This window comes from Barbus barbus (assembly GCF_936440315.1).
Source record: "Barbus barbus genome assembly, chromosome: 3".
NCBI classification, from domain to species: Eukaryota; Metazoa; Chordata; class Actinopteri; order Cypriniformes; family Cyprinidae; genus Barbus; species Barbus barbus.
This window is the reverse complement of record NC_136731.1, coordinates 28,326,095-28,346,083: the sequence shown is the minus strand read 5'-3', so window position 1 is coordinate 28,346,083 and position 19,989 is coordinate 28,326,095. Positions and strand designations below refer to the sequence as shown.

Below are 19,989 nucleotides of genomic sequence, written 5' to 3'. Positions count from 1 at the left end.
AAAAGCATGACTTTTTTTAACATCTGTTCTGATATTTTATCTTAAGCAGCAATGTATTCAATCTATATATTGAACAGTACAGGTATTTCTGTATGATCTGAACTCGTGGTCTTGGTTTGCTGCGTCATTTTTTTATCAGTTCTTCTACAGGAACAATATGTAGGGAACTAAATGGTTACCCACATTTAGTTGCAACACTTTGAACTTTGCTAATAACTTGAAGTAATCTTTTTTTAAGATTTGAAAAGACACTTCAACAGTGCGCTTCTCAATTTTTATTTTGTATTTTTATCTTAGCAGCTGTACAAAATGCTAAAATTCTACACAGAGAGCAAATGTTTCCATACGAGAGCAAATAAATTTAGTTTGCTCTTGAATCAGAATTCCAACAAAAATAATGTGTAATTGAGAAACAACCTATTCAATAACAATTCTTTATTAATAGAACATACATGTATAAAAAAAAAAAAATCTTTTAAACTTCTAAGAGAATGCACTTGAAAAATCCTCAATGGTCAAAAGGCCAGCTGCAGCAGTGAATCAGTAGGCTTTGAGATTAAGACCTCCTTGACCGGCGTGACGGCGTGGGAGCAGTGTTCTCTTTGGATGATGAAGGCAGATTTTGTGAACTCTGTGACTGGGAATGCTGCATTTCTGCAAATGAGAAAAATAAATATGCAAACATTGGAATCAAAAAGCTTTTGAAGTAAACAAATAGTTCAAATTAAATCTTAAATCAGTGGAGCAATGTTAAAGAAAAAGTTCACCTGGAATCTCATGAGGCCAGAAATCATTGCATGCCGGGCAACGAGGATCATTACGTGCTCTAAAATATCGAGCAACACACGGGAAGTGTATCTTGATTCCACAGGCGGGGTTTTCACACATCTGGCTCTAAAGGTAAAATAAAAGTTCTTGTTTGCAGTTTCCTGTTTGAAAATGCTATCAGGTAACCCCTATCACCAAGTCAATTCTATAGAAATAAAATGTCAATACATGTAACATAAGTGCCAAAAAAAACACTCATCTACTGAAGTACTGACGACTTTTTGGTCACCGAGTTATTCATTTAAAGTTACTTCTTGTGGTTCAAATTACATGGAGATCTAAAAGCCTGGATTTCCTCAACAAATAAAACTTCTCAACCTTTACACGTGTTCATGTCTTTACCTGCAGGGCAATGTTGTGGCACACATGACACACTCTGATGAGGTCGTGGTAGATTGTGCGCATATACGGTTCCATCTCCACAATGCAGCGCACACTTAGAGTGTATTCACCGTCTTTCTAAAACAGCAAAACAAAAGAACAAATAAAAGTACCTATTTGCTTTTGGAGGTAGTGACTAGCGAGCGAGTGGTTTATAATAACTTTGTCCAATATATGGGAAAAGACCAATTTTAAAATGAATAGCCAACCTCCTTTAACCATTTGTCCTGGACAAATTTGTTTAAGACAAGCTCTGTTTCTTTTTTCTTCAGTTTCTTTGTCTGGAGGCTGTCGGCACAATTTAGGATATCGGTGGAGGAGGCAGTACCGCTCTCAGACTCTACAATCAAATCCATCTGAATGCAGAGACAAAATGTTGAGAGATATTGTGAAAACAAAATATTATTTACCTAAAAACAAACAAAAAATTATATTGTCATTTTAATTCTCATATTCTCAGGACAAACAAGAGACTCATGAAAGTCACCATAATACAAAAAAAAAAAAAATTGTGGATCATCCAGGTAACAAAAACAAAAAGTTCACTGAATTTTTCCACAGCACTATGAATGTTTAATTGGATGTGTTCAATAAAGACATTATGTATAATATATATATATATAATTTGCTGTGAATAAGCATTTACCGTTTTTCTGAATAATTCCAGTTCATTATCTGCATAATCTGATGCCATTCGTGTTATGTATGTCTCCGACACATTTACCTGAATAACAGATGCATTTGTCATTTCTTTTTTGACATAATATCATACCAAGCATGTAAATATAATATAATACTATTACTATTAACAAATTAATAATATATAAAAACAGACTTCAACTAACCAAGGCGTAATACTCAAGACCATCCTCTTCAGACATGCCTTTCCTGATGTGCATGAAAAAGGGCTGAAGTTGAGTATTGATGACATTAATGAAATCATCCAATCTCTCTGTATAGTGTGCTAGAAAGCCAAGACAGACGCATAATTCAAATAAGACACCAACTGATATACAATTTCCAGGTCTGAGACATAGAGGTAATAAATCTTTAATGCAAAATAAATACTATATAAACACACGATCCAACAGAATTTGGCTAAATTGCAGTCAGTGGGTTTCCTTCATACCTCCATGGGTCTCACAGCAGTGTTTGTGTAATGCTACGGCTTGAGATGCACTGATGATGCCGTTGCTCATTATGCTCTGCAAGAAGCGCTTGTGACTGTCTCCCATTGTTCGGGACATTCTGCTTAATGTCCTCTTGAGCTGGAGAAGACATTTCTTGATATAAATTTCTCAAATTTGCCAATACTGAGCAGGCAAATGGTGATATGATTGAAAATGATTGTAGGGAGAACACTTATGCATTACAAAGACAATATTTAACAAGTTCAATTTAAACAATAGTTATATTAGCATCAAGTGCTATCCTCCACCAATGGGTGTTAATCAAGGGATGATGTTCCCACCAGAATGGGACACAGATAGTAGCACAGATCTGGTTAACTCAGTTGGTTCATCACCCTGCTTGTAGCTTTAACCGGATGTTTACGTTGATAGGCCTTTATATGGTTTATACAGCCAGGGTAAAAAAAGTAAAAAAGTAAAGTCGTGACGTATTGTCAAGTATGGTGACCCATACTCGAAATTGGTGCTCTGCGTTTAACCCATCCAAGTGCACACACACAGCAGTGAGTAGTGAACAAATGCACACACACACACACACACACACACACACACACACACCCGGAGCAGTGGGCAGCCATGCTGCGGCGCCCGGGGAGCAATTGGGGGTTCGGTGCCTTGCTCAAGGGCACCTCAGTTGTGGTATTGAGGGTGGAGAGAGCGCTGGACATTCCCTCCCCCCACCTACAATCCCTGCCGGCCGGGGGCTCGAACCCGCAACCTTTCGATTACGAGTCCGACTCTCTAACCATTAGGCCACGACTTCCCCCAACTAAGTGATTGTGATCATATAAACTGTAAAATTAAAAGTCTTTGTTGTAAATAAACAGATTCTTGGATTACGTTTTACAAGAAAATACTATTTTGATCTTTTTACTTCTACGTTTCACGATTAATTCAATGTGTCACTTTGCTGCTTTTTTTGTTTGTTTGTTTGTTTTTTAGGACTTTTCTAACAAATGTCTGCGCGAAAACTGTTTCCTAGCTTCTTTAAAGGAAATCATACTAAATGTTTTCCAGTGTATATGCAAACTAGTACGTTACCGGATCAATGTACAAACATTGCACAACATCCTCAATACGACATGCTACATCAAACCAAGCGTGCGTTTGTCCAAGCATTCAAAGACCGACATTGTAGTCTGGCCGAAACAGGTTTGTATTAAACACATATTGTCGTAAAAGTACTGCTTTTCACATACCTGCTCTCAATATGTAGCGCCGAGTTTTCTTCTTCTTCTTCTTCTTCTTTTTCTTCTTCTTCATTTATGTTTAATGGCGGTTGGCAAACCAGCTTAAGGTGCATTTCCGCCACCTACTGGGATGGAGTGTGAGTGGCGATCGATGGTGTTTTAATAATGCAAAGTTCCCACAGGTGTGTTATTTATTATGATTGTTTTTATTATTATAATACATTTCTATGTATCAGCTGCCAGAGTTCGTATCAGGAGTCACGATCGTTTATCGCCGTTTCTGCTGTAAACTACACAGTTTTATTTTTAAATGAAAGATTTGATGATGCATATTACATACCAGCAAGCAGATGCGATCAGAATATGAACCCAATAAGCTAAACAGCATTTTCCCATAAAGAACACATAAGGAGTGCTTAGCTGTATCGACAGTATATATGCACGTGTATACCTACTATACACAGGTGCGTAGCCAACATTTCAGAAGTGAGTGGGACAAAATTTTTATTTTATATATATATATATATATATATATATATATAGGATACTGTTTATAAGAATATAGGAAACTTTATTTTTTTTCTCTTATGTCTTTCTTTTAATTGGCTTAGAAATCAGATACACTGTTGGACAATAACCAATAAATGATTTGTTAATGTACTACAAACACTTTTTTTATTCATTTTTATCAAATATAAAACAATAGTTTTTGTACTGTAATAAATGCTATGTCAGGTAGCACTGAATTGTTCATAAACTTACCTGGTAATTTACCATAAAATCACCTGGAGATGATTGAAAAAAAGTACAAATAAACCATATATGGTCGCAATCGTGTGTTTAATGCCTTCATGTTTCCAAAGGTTTCTGCCTTTTATTCAGATCATACAGTGATAGCTGGATGCTTTTGTCCATATTAGGGATTTCCTGGTACTTTGTAAGTTATTACTTCAATATGAGTCTGTCTTGCACTTTCTAAGCCCTCCGGCTTCGTGTATGTGTATATGTTGTCCCTACTAAACTCTGCCCAATGATACCCCCCTCACACACCACCACAAACTCTTCACCCCTCCCCATCATTAAAATCGGTTAAAAAACAAAAACAAAAAAACATCCACACACTGAGTACTATGCACTGGAAATTTTTATTTCTATGCACTTTCAATGTTCATTGCACTAGTATTTATATATCTTAATGTATAGCTTATTCATATCCATTTGTAATTATATTCATAGTTTTTGCTCATAGTGTACATACATTTACTGTACAATCCATCTGTATAGTATGTTCATATCACCCATCTGTATATCATACTGATAGTATTTAAAATTTGTAAATTATGTCCATAGTACTACTGCCTTATCTGTATATTCTGTACATATGTAACTATTGTAGACACTATATATCCTGTACCTCTGCTTATTGCACTTCTGGTTAGATGCTAACTGCATTTCGTTGCCCTGTACCTTACATGTGCAATGACAATAAAGTTGAATCTAATCTAATCTAATCTAATTTCCCTTAAATAAACATTACACTAAAAAGGCCAAATACAATTATATTTTGTATTTTTACACTGTGTAATATTCTTTTATCAAAACCAATAAATGTCATCAAGTTAGTGTTTTTACGTATTTTTGCATTTATTCCAAAATAATAACAAAAGTAGTAACAATACAAACATTTTTTTTTGTCAACTGATGTTCAGCTGTTCTTTTTAACTTTACCAGCGGGTGTCGCTGTTGGACAATTACTTTATACATACTAGTGACTTTTACGCTTTTAATGTCATATTTTGTAATACTTGCATTGATTTTTTTGTAATATCGATAATTTTCTCATCCATTTTTTTTTTCTCTAAAGAGTCTCTGCCTCCCTTGCCTTGACTGATGGCAGGCAAAGACTGATGACAGAAGCCGTACAACACACAAACATCAGAAATTCAGTATCAATTATGATCCTTGCGGCTTTGAGGTTATGTACATTTTTGCAGGTTATTTTACACTAATTTCATGCATGCAAATTAATAAAGTGATGAATGGAAATTGGGCAGTTCAATTAAGTATAGAATTTTTGAAAAGCTAAAAATTAAAATGGGCAAATGTGGGATCACCGTGAAATGAAATGTTTTTTATTACAATTTGTAGGCCATAGCCACAGTTTTACTACAAATAGCATGCTTAAACTATGGTGAGTGCAGAAAAACGTTTTATTTGTTGCAAAACGATGTGTAATTTTCATAAGTTTTGTTGAAAACGAAATTTTAAATTTTACAAAGAAAACGGTAGTAATGTATTTATAATATTTATAGAAAACATTCATTGTTAGAAAAGATCATTTATGTCATGTACTGTAAATGCTCTAGGCCTACAAGTTTGAGGCATTATTTGTAACATTTGTATATACACCAAATATTTTGACCATACTTTCTTCTTTCACAGCAGGAAAACATTTTGTGAGAGACACCAGGACTGCAGCTGACTGGTGTGGTAACAGAAATTGGAATGGAGAAATACAATTTCCCAGTGTCTTTTCACTGGAAAAGGAGGAACAAATTGCATGCCAAAGCAAATTGCAGAGCTGGATGGGTGACTATGATGAAAGTTCTCCGGTGGAATTTTTCACTTTTGTATTTTTGGAAAAAAAAGATTATGAAGTGTTCTGCACAGAAATGATTGATAAATCAAAGTACAAAATCTTCTCCAGATTTGAGGAAGAATAAGTCATCAAAGTCATAAAAAATCAATCAATGATCAATAACAAAATCAATAAAAACTTGAGTGTCTCAATTACAATGGTCTCATGATTATTTCTATATACATATATAGCTATATATATATAACAATATATACACACTTCCTATATATTTGTCTCCATTTCTCACTATTAACTAACTATTGACTTTTGCCTCAAACTCCTAATTAGCCTACTGTTCAGGTATAGGGTAAGATGTAGAATATGGTCACGTATAATACGGCATTAGTATGTACTTTATGAGTACTAATAAACAGCTTATAAAGGAATATGCAAGCTACTAGTTAATAACTAGTGTTACAAATATGTTTGTAAAAAATATGTTTGTGTGTGCGAGCGCGTGTGCATATACAGTATTGGCTAGCGGCAGCTGGGCACTCCTTATCTGTGTGTATGTTCTTTATGGCAAAATACTTATGCAATTTAGCTTATTGGGTTCATATTCTGATCGCATCTGCTTGCTGGTATATAATATGCATAATCAAATCTTTCATTTAAAAATAAACGGCGACAAACGATCGTGACTCTTGGCACTAACTCTGTCAGCTGATCCATAAAAATGTATAATAATAATAATACAACAACTACAACAAAAAACACCACCGCACGCCACTGAGAACCTGTCAGGAACGAGAACGGGATCCAACAGCAGGTGAATAAACTCAAATATTTATTTGCAAAAAAAGAAAACAGAAAGAGCTCAGTCCAAAAAGTCAGCCGGACGGCGTTCTCCGCCAGCAAACAGTCCGTTAGCACAACGTGAAGATCAATCCAGCTTCAGCCGAGGCAGCGGGGCAAAGTGGCGGCGAGACTGCAACAACCAGCCGCCGCTGAAATCCAGAGTAAGCGCCGGGCGCGAACCGAGATGAATCGGGAGGAATTACTGTGACGAGGCGGGCATTCGGGCAGAAAATATCCAAGGCAGAGAGCAAACCAGAGTCCTAGAGATGCAGGCGAGTACAAAAAGTGAAGGATGCAAAAAACAGGAGCGCCAGACCGACAGGACTAGAAAAATAAACAAAAACGATATAGGGTCAGCATACATAATCAGCAGCGAGAAAAGCATTCGTTCAGAATCACGCATACGGACTGACACAGAACGACAGACACGAGGGCAAGATAAAGGGGAGATAATGAGGACAAGATAGAGTGCAGGTGAGTAGAGAGAATTAGCAAACAGGATAACAAGAGGGGCGGAGTCGACACAACGTGACAGCGGAGCACATGGCAAGCTGTCAAAACAAAGACCACGTGCTCCAGGACAACAAAACAAGGCAGCCCCCACCGAGATCCTGACAGTACCCCTCCCCCCACGGGACGCCACCAGGCGACCTAAGTGGGGGGTTTACCTTGTCTCCGGAAGAGGTCCTCGATCAACGACCGATCCAGAACGTCCCGAGCCGGGACCCAACTCCTCTCCTCTGGACCGTAACCCTCCCAGTCCACCAGGTATTGAAAACCCCTGCCACGACGACGAACATCTAGTAATCTCCTAACAGAATAGACAGGAGAACCATCCACTAGACGAGGGGGAGGGGGGGCAGGGGATGAAATGTTGGCATTAAGAGCAGATCTGAAAACAGGCTTAACCCTGGATACATGAAAAACAGGGTTTACCCGACCAAGAGAAGAAGGTAACTTGAGCCGCACCGCAACCGGATTAATGACCTTGTTGATCTGGTATGGGCCAATGAACCTAGGCGCTAACTTGCGAGAGACAGCCTTGAGGGGCAGGTCCTTGGTAGACAGCCATACCTTCTGACCACAGACATAGCGGGGTGCTGGAATCCGGTGACGATCAGCTGCTGCTTTGGTCCGTCTGGAGGCCTGGACCAAGGCCTTCCTAGCCTTTCTCCAGACACTACGACATCTTCGGACAAAGGCTAGGGCAGACGGTACCGCAGCCTCGGGTTCCTGAGAGGGAAACAAGGGAGGTTGATAGCCAACAGAACATTCAAACGGGGACATACCTGTGGAGGCTACAGGGAGAGTATTGTGGGAATACTCAACCCAAGTGAGCTGTTGACTCCAGGAGGCAGGATTGCGGGACGCCAGGCAGCGGAGAGCCCGTTCGAGATCCTGATTGGCTCGCTCACACTGACCGTTGGACTGGGGATGAAAACCTGACGACAGACTCGTAGAGGCCCCGATCTGTCTACAGAATTCCTGCCAAAAACGGGAGACAAACTGGGGACACCTATCAGAGACAACATCAACCGGAAGACCATGGATCCGGAAGACGTGGTCAATGACCAGTTGGGACGTCTCCTTGGCAGAGGGGAGTTTGGGGAGGGGCACGAAATGAACCGCTTTAGAGAAGCGATCCACCACCGTGAGAATCACGGTGTAACCTCTCGAAGGGGGTAAGCCAGAGACAAAATCTAAGGCTATGTGTGACCAGGGACGAGAGGGGATGGGCAGGGGCTGGAGCAGACCAACGGAGGGCCGGTTAGAGACCTTGTTCTGGGCACAAACTGAGCAAGCCAATACAAACTGCCTGACGTCCTGGCCGATGGAGGGCCACCAGAATCGCTGGCGGATGGCAGCCAGCGACCTCCTGACTCCTGGATGGCAGGAAACCCTAGACTCATGACCCCACTGAAGGACCTCACGGCGCAGCGCCTCCGGCACGAACAACCGACTCGCAGGACACTCCACTGGAACTTCCACCCCTCGTCCGGCCTCCTCCACCCTCCGCTCGACGTCCCAGGAGAGAGCCCCAACCACTACTCCTTCCGAGAGTATGGCATAGGCCGGGGCCTCCTCTCCCGGGCGCTCGAACTGGCGGGATAGAGTATCGGGCTTAACGTTTTTGGACCCGGGCCGGTACGAAAGGGTGAAGTTAAATCGGTCAAAGAAGAGTGCCCAGCGAGCCTGGCGCGGGCTCAGCCTCTTGGCCGAACGGATATATTCTAAGTTCTTATGATCCGTCCAGACCAAGAAGGGTTGCGCCGACCCCTCCAACCAGTGACGCCACTCACCCAAGGCCAACCTAACCGCCAGCAGCTCCCGGTTGCCAATGTCGTAATTACGCTCAACCGGGCTGAGACGATGGGAGAAATATGCACAGGGGTGCACCTTCCCATCACTAGGAGAACGCTGGGACAAGACTGCGCCTACCCCGACATCAGAGGCGTCCACCTCAACGATAAATTGCCGTTCGGGATCTGGAATGGAGAGAACAGGAGCAGAGATAAACCGGGACTTTAAATTATCAAAGGCCTCCTGAGCCTGAGCACTCCAGGTGAACGGTACCTTAATGGAGGTGAGTGCCGTTAAGGGTGCAGCTACCTGGCCAAAGTTCCTGATGAATCGCCGGTAGAAGTTGGCAAACCCCAAGAACCGCTGCAGAGCCTTCCTAGTGTCGGGAACAGGCCACTTGGCGACAGCCTCGACCTTGGCCGGATCCGGCTTTATCTCCCCAGCTGATACAATAAAGCCCAGGAAAGAAACTGACTTGGCATGGAACTCGCACTTCTCCGCCTTGACAAACAGCTGGTTCTCCAGCAACCGTTGGAGGACTTGGCGCACGTGCTGAGTGTGTACCTGAAGGGAAGGGGAAAAGATGAGAATATCATCGAGGTACACAAAGACAAACCGGTTAATCATGTCTCCCAGCACGCTATTGACCATGTCCTGGAAGACAGCAGGGGCATTAGTGAGCCCGAACGGAAGGACCAGGTATTCATAGTGTCCCGTGGGGGTATTGAAGGCTGTCTTCCACTCATCGCCCTCGCGAATGCGGACAAGATGATAGGCGTTGCGGAGGTCTAACTTAGTGAAGACCTTGGCTCCCTGCAAGAGTTCAAAGGCTGACGACATTAAAGGCAAGGGGTACCTGTTCTTTACGGTAATGTCATTCAGCCCCCGGTAATCAATGCAAGGACGCAGAGAGCCGTCCTTCTTCTTAACGAAGAAGAACCCAGCGCCCGCAGGGGAAGACGAGTGGCGAATGAGTCCGGCTTTTACAGATTCCTGAATGTATTTGTCCATAGCCTCTCGTTCAGGACCCGACAGGGAAAAGAGACGACCCCGGGGCGGAGAAGTGCCAGGAAGGAGATCGATGGCACAGTCGAATGGCCGGTGGGGAGGAAGCGAGGTGGCTCGGGACCTGCTGAAAACCAGCCGCAGATCAAGGTACTCCTCCGGAACCCCGGTGAGGTCAGCCGCTTCAACCTGCAACACAGGACACACAGACACAGGAGGAGAGGCAACACCTAGACAGCAAGCATGACAAGACTGACTCCAAGACAAAATCTGACTACGGGACCAATCCACCTGAGGGCTGTGCTGAACCAACCAAGGATGCCCCGGAACCAGACTAGCATTAGGGGACTCCATGAGGAACAGCACAACCGACTCGTGGTGATTGCCCGACACAACAAGACTTACACGGGGGGTGGTGTGGGTGATCGTGGCTACAGGCTGGCCAGAGAGGCCCCAGACAGTGACAGGTGAGGAAAGGGGAATGGCAGGAATGCCCCAGCTCTTAGCCGTGCTACAGTCCAGAAAGCTGGCTTCAGCGCCCGAATCAATAAGAGCCTTGCAGGAGTGGATGGAGTTCTGATAGGTGATGGTGGCAGAGAGCTGGGTGCGAGATTGAGGGAGGATTAGAGGAGAAACGCCCACCAGGACTCCCCGGTTAACTAGTGGGCCTTGGCTTTTAAAGGGCAAGATATAGCAAAGTGACCCGGCTTCCCGCAGTAGAGGCAAAGACCCTGAACCAGCCTTTGTTGTCTCTCTCGGGCAGACAGTCGAAGACCCCCCAACTGCATGGGCTCAGGATCAGGCTGGGGTGACTGAGGTGGTGGGTGGCCCTTGAAAGGCTGGGTCTCCTCCAGCCCCCAGGACAAGCGGGGAGCCAAGCGACGCTGTCGCAGGTGCAGATGACCTTCGACCCGAATGGCCAAATTGATAAAGCCCTCTAAGTCCTGTGGTTGCTCGTGGGTGGCTATTTCATGCTGGATCTCGTAGTTAAGCCCCTCCCGAAACGTAGCTCGCAGCGCCCCCTCATTCCAATCGCAGGAAGCAGCTAGCGTTTTAAATTGGATGGCATACTCAGTAACGGAACGGCCTCCTTGACGGAGCCGTACTAGTTTGGATGCAGCCTCATCTCCTCTTACAGAACGGTCAAAAAGCCTTGTCATCTCACCGCGAAAATCCTCAAAATCATTGCAGAAAAAAGCTCCTGCGTCCCATACGGAAGTCCCCCACTCGCGAGCCCTACCCGTCAACAGAGTAATGACGTAAGCAACTTTTAACCGTTCTGTAGCATATCGCCGGGGTTGCAGCGCAAAAACCAGTGAACATTGAGATAAAAACGCCCGACATGAATTCGGATCTCCGTCATATAAGGGCGGGTTGTTGGCGTGTGGCTCGGGCTCGCGGTGAGAAAGAGTTAAAGGGGCCGATGAAGCGGAGGACGACTGAACGTTTTGTTGGAGTTCACGGAGGCGGCCGCTTAATTCCGCCACCTGGACTGTGAGGGTTTCGACCTCCTGAGCTGTGGACGAGAGTTGGCTGGCTTGGTGGCCGAGGAGAGCTCCTTGATGAGCAATGGCTGATCGAACAAACTCCTCACCCGCTGGATCCATATTGGTCAGTCCGTACTGTCAGGAACGAGAACGGGATCCAACAGCAGGTGAATAAACTCAAATATTTATTTGCAAAAAAAGAAAACAGAAAGAGCTCAGTCCAAAAAGTCAGCCGGACGGCGTTCTCCGCCAGCAAACAGTCCGTTAGCACAACGTGAAGATCAATCCAGCTTCAGCCGAGGCAGCGGGGCAAAGTGGCGGCGAGACTGCAACAACCAGCCGCCGCTGAAATCCAGAGTAAGCGCCGGGCGCGAACCGAGATGAATCGGGAGGAATTACTGTGACGAGGCGGGCATTCGGGCAGAAAATATCCAAGGCAGAGAGCAAACCAGAGTCCTAGAGATTCAGGCGAGTACAAAAAGTGAAGGATGCAAAAAACAGGAGCGCCAGACCGACAGGACTAGAAAAATAAACAAAAACGATATAGGGTCAGCATACATAATCAGCAGCGAGAAAAGCATTCGTTCAGAATCACACATACGGACTGACACAGAACGACAGACACGAGGGCAAGATAAAGGGGAGATAATGAGGACAAGATAGAGTGCATGTGAGTAGAGAGAATTAGCAAACAGGATAACAAGAGGGGCGGAGTCGACACAACGTGACAGCGGAGCACATGGCAAGCTGTCAAAACAAAGACCACGTGCTCCAGGACAACAAAACAAGGCAGCCCCCACCGAGATCCTGACAGAACGGTGTAGTTTTTACCGAGCAAACAGCAAAAACAGCGAGAAAAACCATGGCACGTCTGGCACCTGCCACGAGAAATCTGGCAGCTGCCGGTGGCATTTGGCGATGCCACCGGAAGTGGCGCTACGACCTGCCACTGCCAGCATTTGCGCTTGCTCTCTCTCTTTGTCTGTCTGTCGGTCGTGTTTTTGATTGAATGTACAGAATGCGTTAGATCGACGCACAGACTAGGCTATATGCGTGATGGTTATTTATGTGTTTTGAACATATTTTCAAGCTCGGCATAAGCATGTTTCTCTTTGAGAACTTGTTGGTAATTTACACGGTGGGAACTTGCAGAAACGTTCTGTTTGACGGTATTCGATTTTAACAGTTTTCATAAGAGGAATGTATTGAAGCTGTTGTTTAACAAGTTTGAAATGTTGTAATGTTTCTGTTTAACTGTATTACATTCAGCATGCTGTAAATAAAGCTCGTAGTAGGTTATTATTTCGATTAATTCCGTGTTAACAAACAGTGCGTACTTCAGTGGTTCTTTGTGCGATTTCATAATAAAAGCGTCTTTGTTAACAGACTATTACCTTTTATATTAAAACTTATTAAAAACGTTAAGTAACGCGCAGTTGTGTAAGACACGTACCAAAACATCGCGTTAATATGTTATCCCACCTTTCACACGCATTTTGATTACAGCGAGATAACTTAATAGGTGCGTTCGACTTGAAGCACGTACGGCTACAGACGGTGGTCAATGAGAGTAGCCGCTTGCAGTCAGGGGCGGAGTTGAAAACGGAGTCGTCAAATCGGACACTTCGGGACTCTCGTAGTTTGCTGCATCTACCTCAGTCATGGCAGATCACGTGGCGTTTGCTTGCTTTATTGCAGACGAACTGGATGCTATAGAAATGCCGTTATTGTTGTATGAAATTGAGCACAATGAGCAACGAAAGTGAGTAAAGGTTCAATGTAATAAGTATTGTTTTTATATATCCATAGGGACATGGGACCATACCCAACACCAGTGTGACTCGTTATTTCTAATACTAACCAATCAATGCAATTACACTTAACAATTTTCATTAGAAGTGATTCTTTTTTTATTACTATGTTGGTTTATGTTTTAATAAACCTTTAAGATGTATGTAATATTTTGAAAGGGTGTCATCACGACAGAAACAAGTTTTAAGTAAATAAACAGAACATATTGAAAATTTGACTTGTGCAGTATGATTCATTATGTGTGTTTTTGCTACTGCAACTTAATAAAAATAATCTATGAAGATAATAATTGTATGTACTAAATGTCGTTTTCATTACAGATAAAAGAATTAGGATGTTACATATTTGTTTACTTATTTTACTATTTCTCCAGTTAGGTAAGCACATTTTAGTAAGACAAAACACCATGAACATTCATACGTGAACACCATGCACAGGCCTACGGATAAGCCCAATTTATTTGCCTTTCTATTATGATTTATACCAGCTTATGAAAGTGATCTGAATGTTGTATTAAGTTGACATCCAGCCAGAGTTGTTGGCAGTAATCACATGCAAGTGAAGATGGATGAACCCAGCAAATAGACAATTAGTATCAATCAGAATCCATGATGACCACATTATATTAAAAGTCTGTAAGATTGACATTTGATTTATTCCATAAAAAAATCTAAATAGGTTATGCAGCTTAATACTGTAAAGGGTCTGTATGAAAAAGGTCCAAAATAAACCTATGCACAAAACCTATATAAACGAATTAACAAAAAAGTGATTGCAGTAAAAATAATTGTAATCTTTTAATAAACATGATTTACGAGATGAAGATGACATGAAAAGTTAATTTATTTTTATTTTTATTTTTTTGAAAGTCCGTATATGAGCATTAGTGGGACTGAAGTTGTCAGAATAAACCCGAAATACACGTCGTCGTTGTTGTCATGTGGTGAATTTGGCCAATCGTGAAACAGCTGTGTCGTCATCAGCGCTCCCGCTGTAGTTCTGGAGAAATTGCGCCGGCTGAGTCAGCCGGCTGCTCTCGAAACGCTATCGCGGTACTTTGATGCCACACGTGACAGTGACGTGTGGTCGGCGCCGGTTCAAGTCGGACTAAATTTCTAACCGGCATGCACTGCTTCAAGTCAGCCGCCGATCGGTCTGCTAAGTGCTGCATGAAGTCGAACGCACCTATTGAGACAACGAATCGGTTCTTGAACCGAATCACTGAACCGAACTGTGGGAAAGAATCGTTTCGCAGAAATGAATCGGACTTCGCGTCACTAACAGAAACCGCAAAAAGGGTTTACATCGTCACAACACGGAAAGGTGCGTGTACTTCACAAAAAGTGTGGAAATGCGTGTCTTTTTATATAGGCCATCTCAGCGCCCGTATAATCAGAAGTCCTGCGGTTTAGAGCGCTGTCACGCACAAGCATTTTGGGATATGGATCCCCGACGGCCATGTTTGTAGTCTGAGGTGTATGCTGGGTATAGTAGTTCGCTGACCTGAAAGGCCGCAACGTTTGAAGGAGGCATTAGTTACACGCGTTCAATTTAACATCTTTGTAAAAACAAAAACAAAAAGAATTGTTAAAACGTATTTAGCCTAAACAAATATATATATATAAGAAGAATACAATATACTTAGGGTAAAACAGATTTGACATGTATATGTTGAAATGGAGCACCCATTGTTGCGTTATTTCGTGAAATAGTGTTAGGATTTGGTTGTGTTCTTATATTTTTCTAGTTTCATCATAAACTCTCTCAAGATGGCGCCGCTGTGTTCGGACGCCGTTCGGGTCGCTCCACTGAGATTTTGCTTCAACTTTCTTTTTTACTTAGTTTTACTTTCTCTTTTTACACATCTCACGTCGGCACTGATCACCTACAACATAGAAACACTTTTGGACATTGGAAACCGCTACACCAACCTGTTTCAGGACACTTTATCCACGAATTCTGCGTGGCCTCTGGAGATTCTTCGGAACGCGGAGATAAACAACACCCCCCCGAGGCGACGGATCAAGAAACACCGCGGGAAGCGCGCTGGAATTCGAGTCAGACTCAGGAAAAGGGCTCACAGTCCTCCTCTCCCAAGCATTCTCCTCGCTAATGTCCAATCCTTGGAGAATAAGATGGACGATCTTAGAGCCAGGATTAGTTTCCAACGGGACATAAGGGACTGTAACATCCTTTGTTTGTCAGAAACGTGGCTTTCGTCCTCGGTCCCGGACACTGCTGTAATGCCAAGTGATAACTTCTCTGTCTTTCGGACTGACAGACCAGCAGAGGCCGGTAAATCCAGGGGTGGAGGAGTATGTTTCATGATCAACAAGAAATGGTGTGATCCCAGGAATATCTCCATTCTGTCACGTTCCTGCTCGCCTCATCTGGAACATCTTTCCATTATTTGCCGCCCATTTTATCTGCCCCGGGAGTTTTCATCGATCATTGTTACTGCTGTTTACATTCCACCACAGGCGGACACCGGCTTGGCCTTGTCTAAGCTTCACGATGTGCTCAGCGGCTACATTAACAAACATCCTGACGCTGCCTTCATCATCGCGGGGGACTTTAACAAAGCCCACCTCAAGCAGGTCATGCCGAACTTTTATCAACATGTATCCTGTCCAACTAGAGGACCAAACACACTGGATCATTGCTACACTCAGTTCAAGGATGCCTACAAAGCCCGCTCACTACCGGCTTTTGGCAAATCGGACCATGCCGCCATTTGTCTAACACCGAGATACAAACAAAGGCTCGTTCAGGAACCTCCGGTGCAGAGAGTAGTGACGCGCTGGTCCTCCCACTCAGAGACTATGCTGCAGGCGGCGCTTGATGACGTCGACTGGGACATGTTCCGGGCGAGTTCTTCTGACGTCAGCGAGTTCACGGATGTAGCATTAAGCTTCGTAAACACGCTAACCGAGCAAGCTACAGAAACAATAACGATAAGGACATTCTCCAATCAGAAACCATGGGTGGACAGAACAATCCGTGCCGCGGTTAACACACGCACTGCCGCTTACAATGAGGCTCTTCTGTCTGGGAATACGAGCGAGTACAAAGCATCGTGCTATGCTCTCCGACGCGCAGTAAGAGCCGCCAAACACAGATACAGAGAGAGAATTGAGTCTCATTTCCAGCTCAACGACTCTCGACGGATGTGGCAGGGACTGAGGACCATCTGTGACTTCGGAAACAAATCCTCCGCGGAGGTGAGAGCAGATCCGTTGCTGGCCGATGAGTTAAACATCTTCTACGGCCGCTTCGATGGCAACGGCGGTGGCGCGTTTCTGCTGACCAGCGCGTCAGGAAGCAGCGGGCAGAGCAGCGATGATCCTGTAATCACCGTGTCGGAGGATGAGGTTCGGAGGGCGCTACAGAAAGTGAACGTCAGGAAAGCAGCCGGACCTGATGGGATAACCGGCCGTGTTCTGAGGTCCTGCACCGATCAGCTCGCTGGTTTGTTCACTTCCATCTTTAATGAGTCCCTTGCTACCTCCGTGGTTCCCACCTCATTCAAAAAATCCATCATTATCCCTGTGCCAAAGAACAATAAACCCTCTTGCCTGAATGACTATCGCCCAGTTGCCCTCACATCTATAGTCATGAAGGTTTTTGAGAGACTTGTAAAGAGCCACATTTGCTCCTCCATCCCTGATACTCTGGACCCTCTTCAGTTTGCCTATCGCCCAAACAGATCCACGGACGATGCCATTTCTCACGTTCTCCACTCTTCCCTCACACACTTGGATAGCAACAATGGAAATTATGTAAGGCTGCTATTCATTGACTATAGCTCAGCTTTCAACACTATAGCCCCCATCAAGCTGGCATCTAAACTCACAGACCTCGGCCTAAACTCCTCACTCTGTGACTGGATTCAAGACTTCCTCACCGGCAGACCTCAAGTGGTGAAAGTTGGCCAGTTCACCTCAAACTCCATCACTCTGAACATAGGAGCCCCACAGGGCTGTGTCCTGAGTCCCCTGCTCTACTCTCTCTACACGCATGACTGCGTGTCCTCTCACAGCTCCACATCTATTGTCAAATTCGCTGATGATACTGTGGTTCTGGGCCTCATCTCCAACAACGTTGAGACCGCATACTTGGATGAGGTAGAGAGTCTCACATCATGGTGCCAGGACAACTGTCTCTCTCTGAATGTGAGAAAAACTAAAGAGCTGATCATGGACTTTAGGAAGAGACAGCAGCAGCCCTACACTCCTCTTATGATCAATGGGACCCCTGTGGAGAGGGTGAGCAGCTTCAAGTACCTCGGTGTAAACATCTCCGAGAACCTGACTTGGACTACACATAGGGGTGTGCGATATGACGATTTTTGATCGTGGACGATAAAAATGTCTCCACGATCTGCTTTTTAAGAAATATGGTAGTATCGCGCTAACGCGCACATTATGTCAAATACAGTTCTGGCGCCGCCGTCTCTATATACTGTACAACACGACATACAGCAGTAGAGTTACTCTGACAGGACACTGCACTTATTCGCGATCGCAAAAGTACATTATTTGCATACAAGCCTTGCTGGTTAAATGTTTAATTCGCGCGCTGGTCTGACGTGCGCTTGTTCTGAGCGCATACACCTGAAGCACGCGCACTAAAACGCCTGTCTAACAGCGCCTGATTACTCAACTAAGTTATATTTTGCGCTAATACTGTCAAAACACACAAGGTTTACATACAGACTGAGTTGGTTATCTCTAAAATGAAAGTAAATAGTTAAGAGAGAAACGGATGCGTGCCTGTATATTAGATGCGTGCAGCTCTTAAAGGGACAGGACACTAAACATGCTGTCGACTGTCATTAAAGGGATAGTTCACCCTAAAATTTAATTTCTGTCATTATTTATTCAGTGGAAAACCAAACAGTTGCTGGTCCACATTGACTTTGATAGTAGGAAAGAAAAATCCTATGGAAGTCACTGAGGACCAGCAACTGATTGGTTTTCCACCTTCTTCAAAATAGCATTTATAAATGTTCAGCAGAAGAAAGAAACTCATTCCGGTTTAAAACAACTTTTGAGTAAATGATGATATAAAAATACAACATTATGACAGAATTGACAGACAGATGACAGAATATTAATTTGTGGGGGAACTATTCATTTAACGTTAACAAAACAACAAAACACAAAGAGAAAAATCCCTCACTATTCTTGACTGAAAAACTTTAATACAGTTGCTTTAGGAATCAGTCTATCTAGTGTTTTATTTTTATATTTGTTTATTCAATTTCATTGAATGCTCTGCTAAATACACCTATTGTACCTGGAAATAAAGCACTGTTTGTTTTATTTGTATATTATGTGTATTTGTAATGTGTATCTTTGTTCTTATTTTTTAATAAGAAAAATAAAATAATGACAAAGATTTTTTATCTTCGCCCACTTTGGCCTAAATATCTGCCATGCATCTTTGTCTTTCTAGTTTGGCTGTAATGCTCAGACAACTTGTAAAACCAAAATAGTAAAACTAACAAAGAATCGTGATAAAAATCGTGGATCGTGATATTTCTATAAAAAATCGTGATATGATATTTTTCCCATATCGCCCACCCCTAACTACACACATCCAAACACAGGTTAAGAAAGCCAGGCAAAGACTGTACCATCTGCGACAGCTGAGGAAATTCAGGGTCTCACCAGCAATCCTGAAAACTTTCTATTCAGGGACCATAGAAAGTGTATTGACTCAGTGCATCTCAGTGTGGTATGGTAACAGCTCAAATCAGGACTGCAAAGCACTACAGAGAGTTGTGCGCTTAGCTGAGCGCATCTCAGGGTCTGCTCTCCCCTCTATGCAGGACATCTACCTCAAACGCTGCAAAAATAGAGCTGTTAAAATCTTCAAGGACTCTAATCACCCTGGTAACCGTCTATTCACTTTGCTTCCATCTGGTAAGCGCTTCCGTAGCCTGATGGCAAAAACTGAGAGACTTAGGAGGAGCTTCTTCCCCCAGGCCATCAGGCTCCTAAACTCTAACTCTGTGTCATAACATCACTTGACTCCATGTAAATATCACCATATCTATAAGCTATTCATAATTTTTCTCTACCTCATATTGCTGCTATTTATATACCCTGTACAACTTTTTTGCACATTATTTTTGCACATTCCTCTTAGTACTATTTAAGTCAACAACATACTGACCTGCACATTTATATTTATATTTTTTATCTTATCTTATCTTTTATTTTATTTTTATTCTTTTATTTTATTTTTTCTACTTTTCTTCTCTTATTATTTGTATACTTTATAATTGCACTGTCCTTGGAGCGGACCTGACCTACATTTCACTGCTGGTTATACTCTGTATAATTGTGTATGTG

The 19,989-nt window shown here is 43.1% G+C and overlaps 1 protein-coding gene across 1 annotated transcript; it reads right to left on the bottom strand.

Moving 5' to 3' along the window:
- Positions 1-235: 235 nt before the first annotated feature.
- Positions 236-3,676, bottom strand: LOC306857536 (non-structural maintenance of chromosomes element 1 homolog). The gene is made up of 8 exons (XM_079397519.1): positions 3,599-3,676; positions 2,339-2,477; positions 2,055-2,173; positions 1,856-1,933; positions 1,419-1,565; positions 1,171-1,287; positions 768-894; positions 236-654 (listed from the first exon to the last, which is right to left on the bottom strand). Exons 2-8 carry the CDS (start codon positions 2,454-2,456, stop codon positions 557-559), a joined length of 804 nt encoding a protein of 267 aa, XP_079253645.1. The 5' UTR covers positions 2,457-2,477; positions 3,599-3,676; the 3' UTR covers positions 236-556.
- Positions 3,677-19,989: the final 16,313 nt, after the last annotated feature.

Coding starts and splice junctions, on each gene's coding strand:
- LOC306857536 (XM_079397519.1), bottom strand. CDS start 2,456: ATGTCCCGAACAATGGGAGACAGTCACAAGCGCTTCTTGCAGAGCATA. Junction 2,174..2,338: donor CTGCTGTGAGACCCATGGAG/GTATGAAGGAAA, acceptor TTGGCTTTCTAG/CACACTATACAGAGAGATTG. Junction 1,934..2,054: donor GTCTTGAGTATTACGCCTTG/GTTAGTTGAAGT, acceptor TCTGTTATTCAG/GTAAATGTGTCGGAGACATA.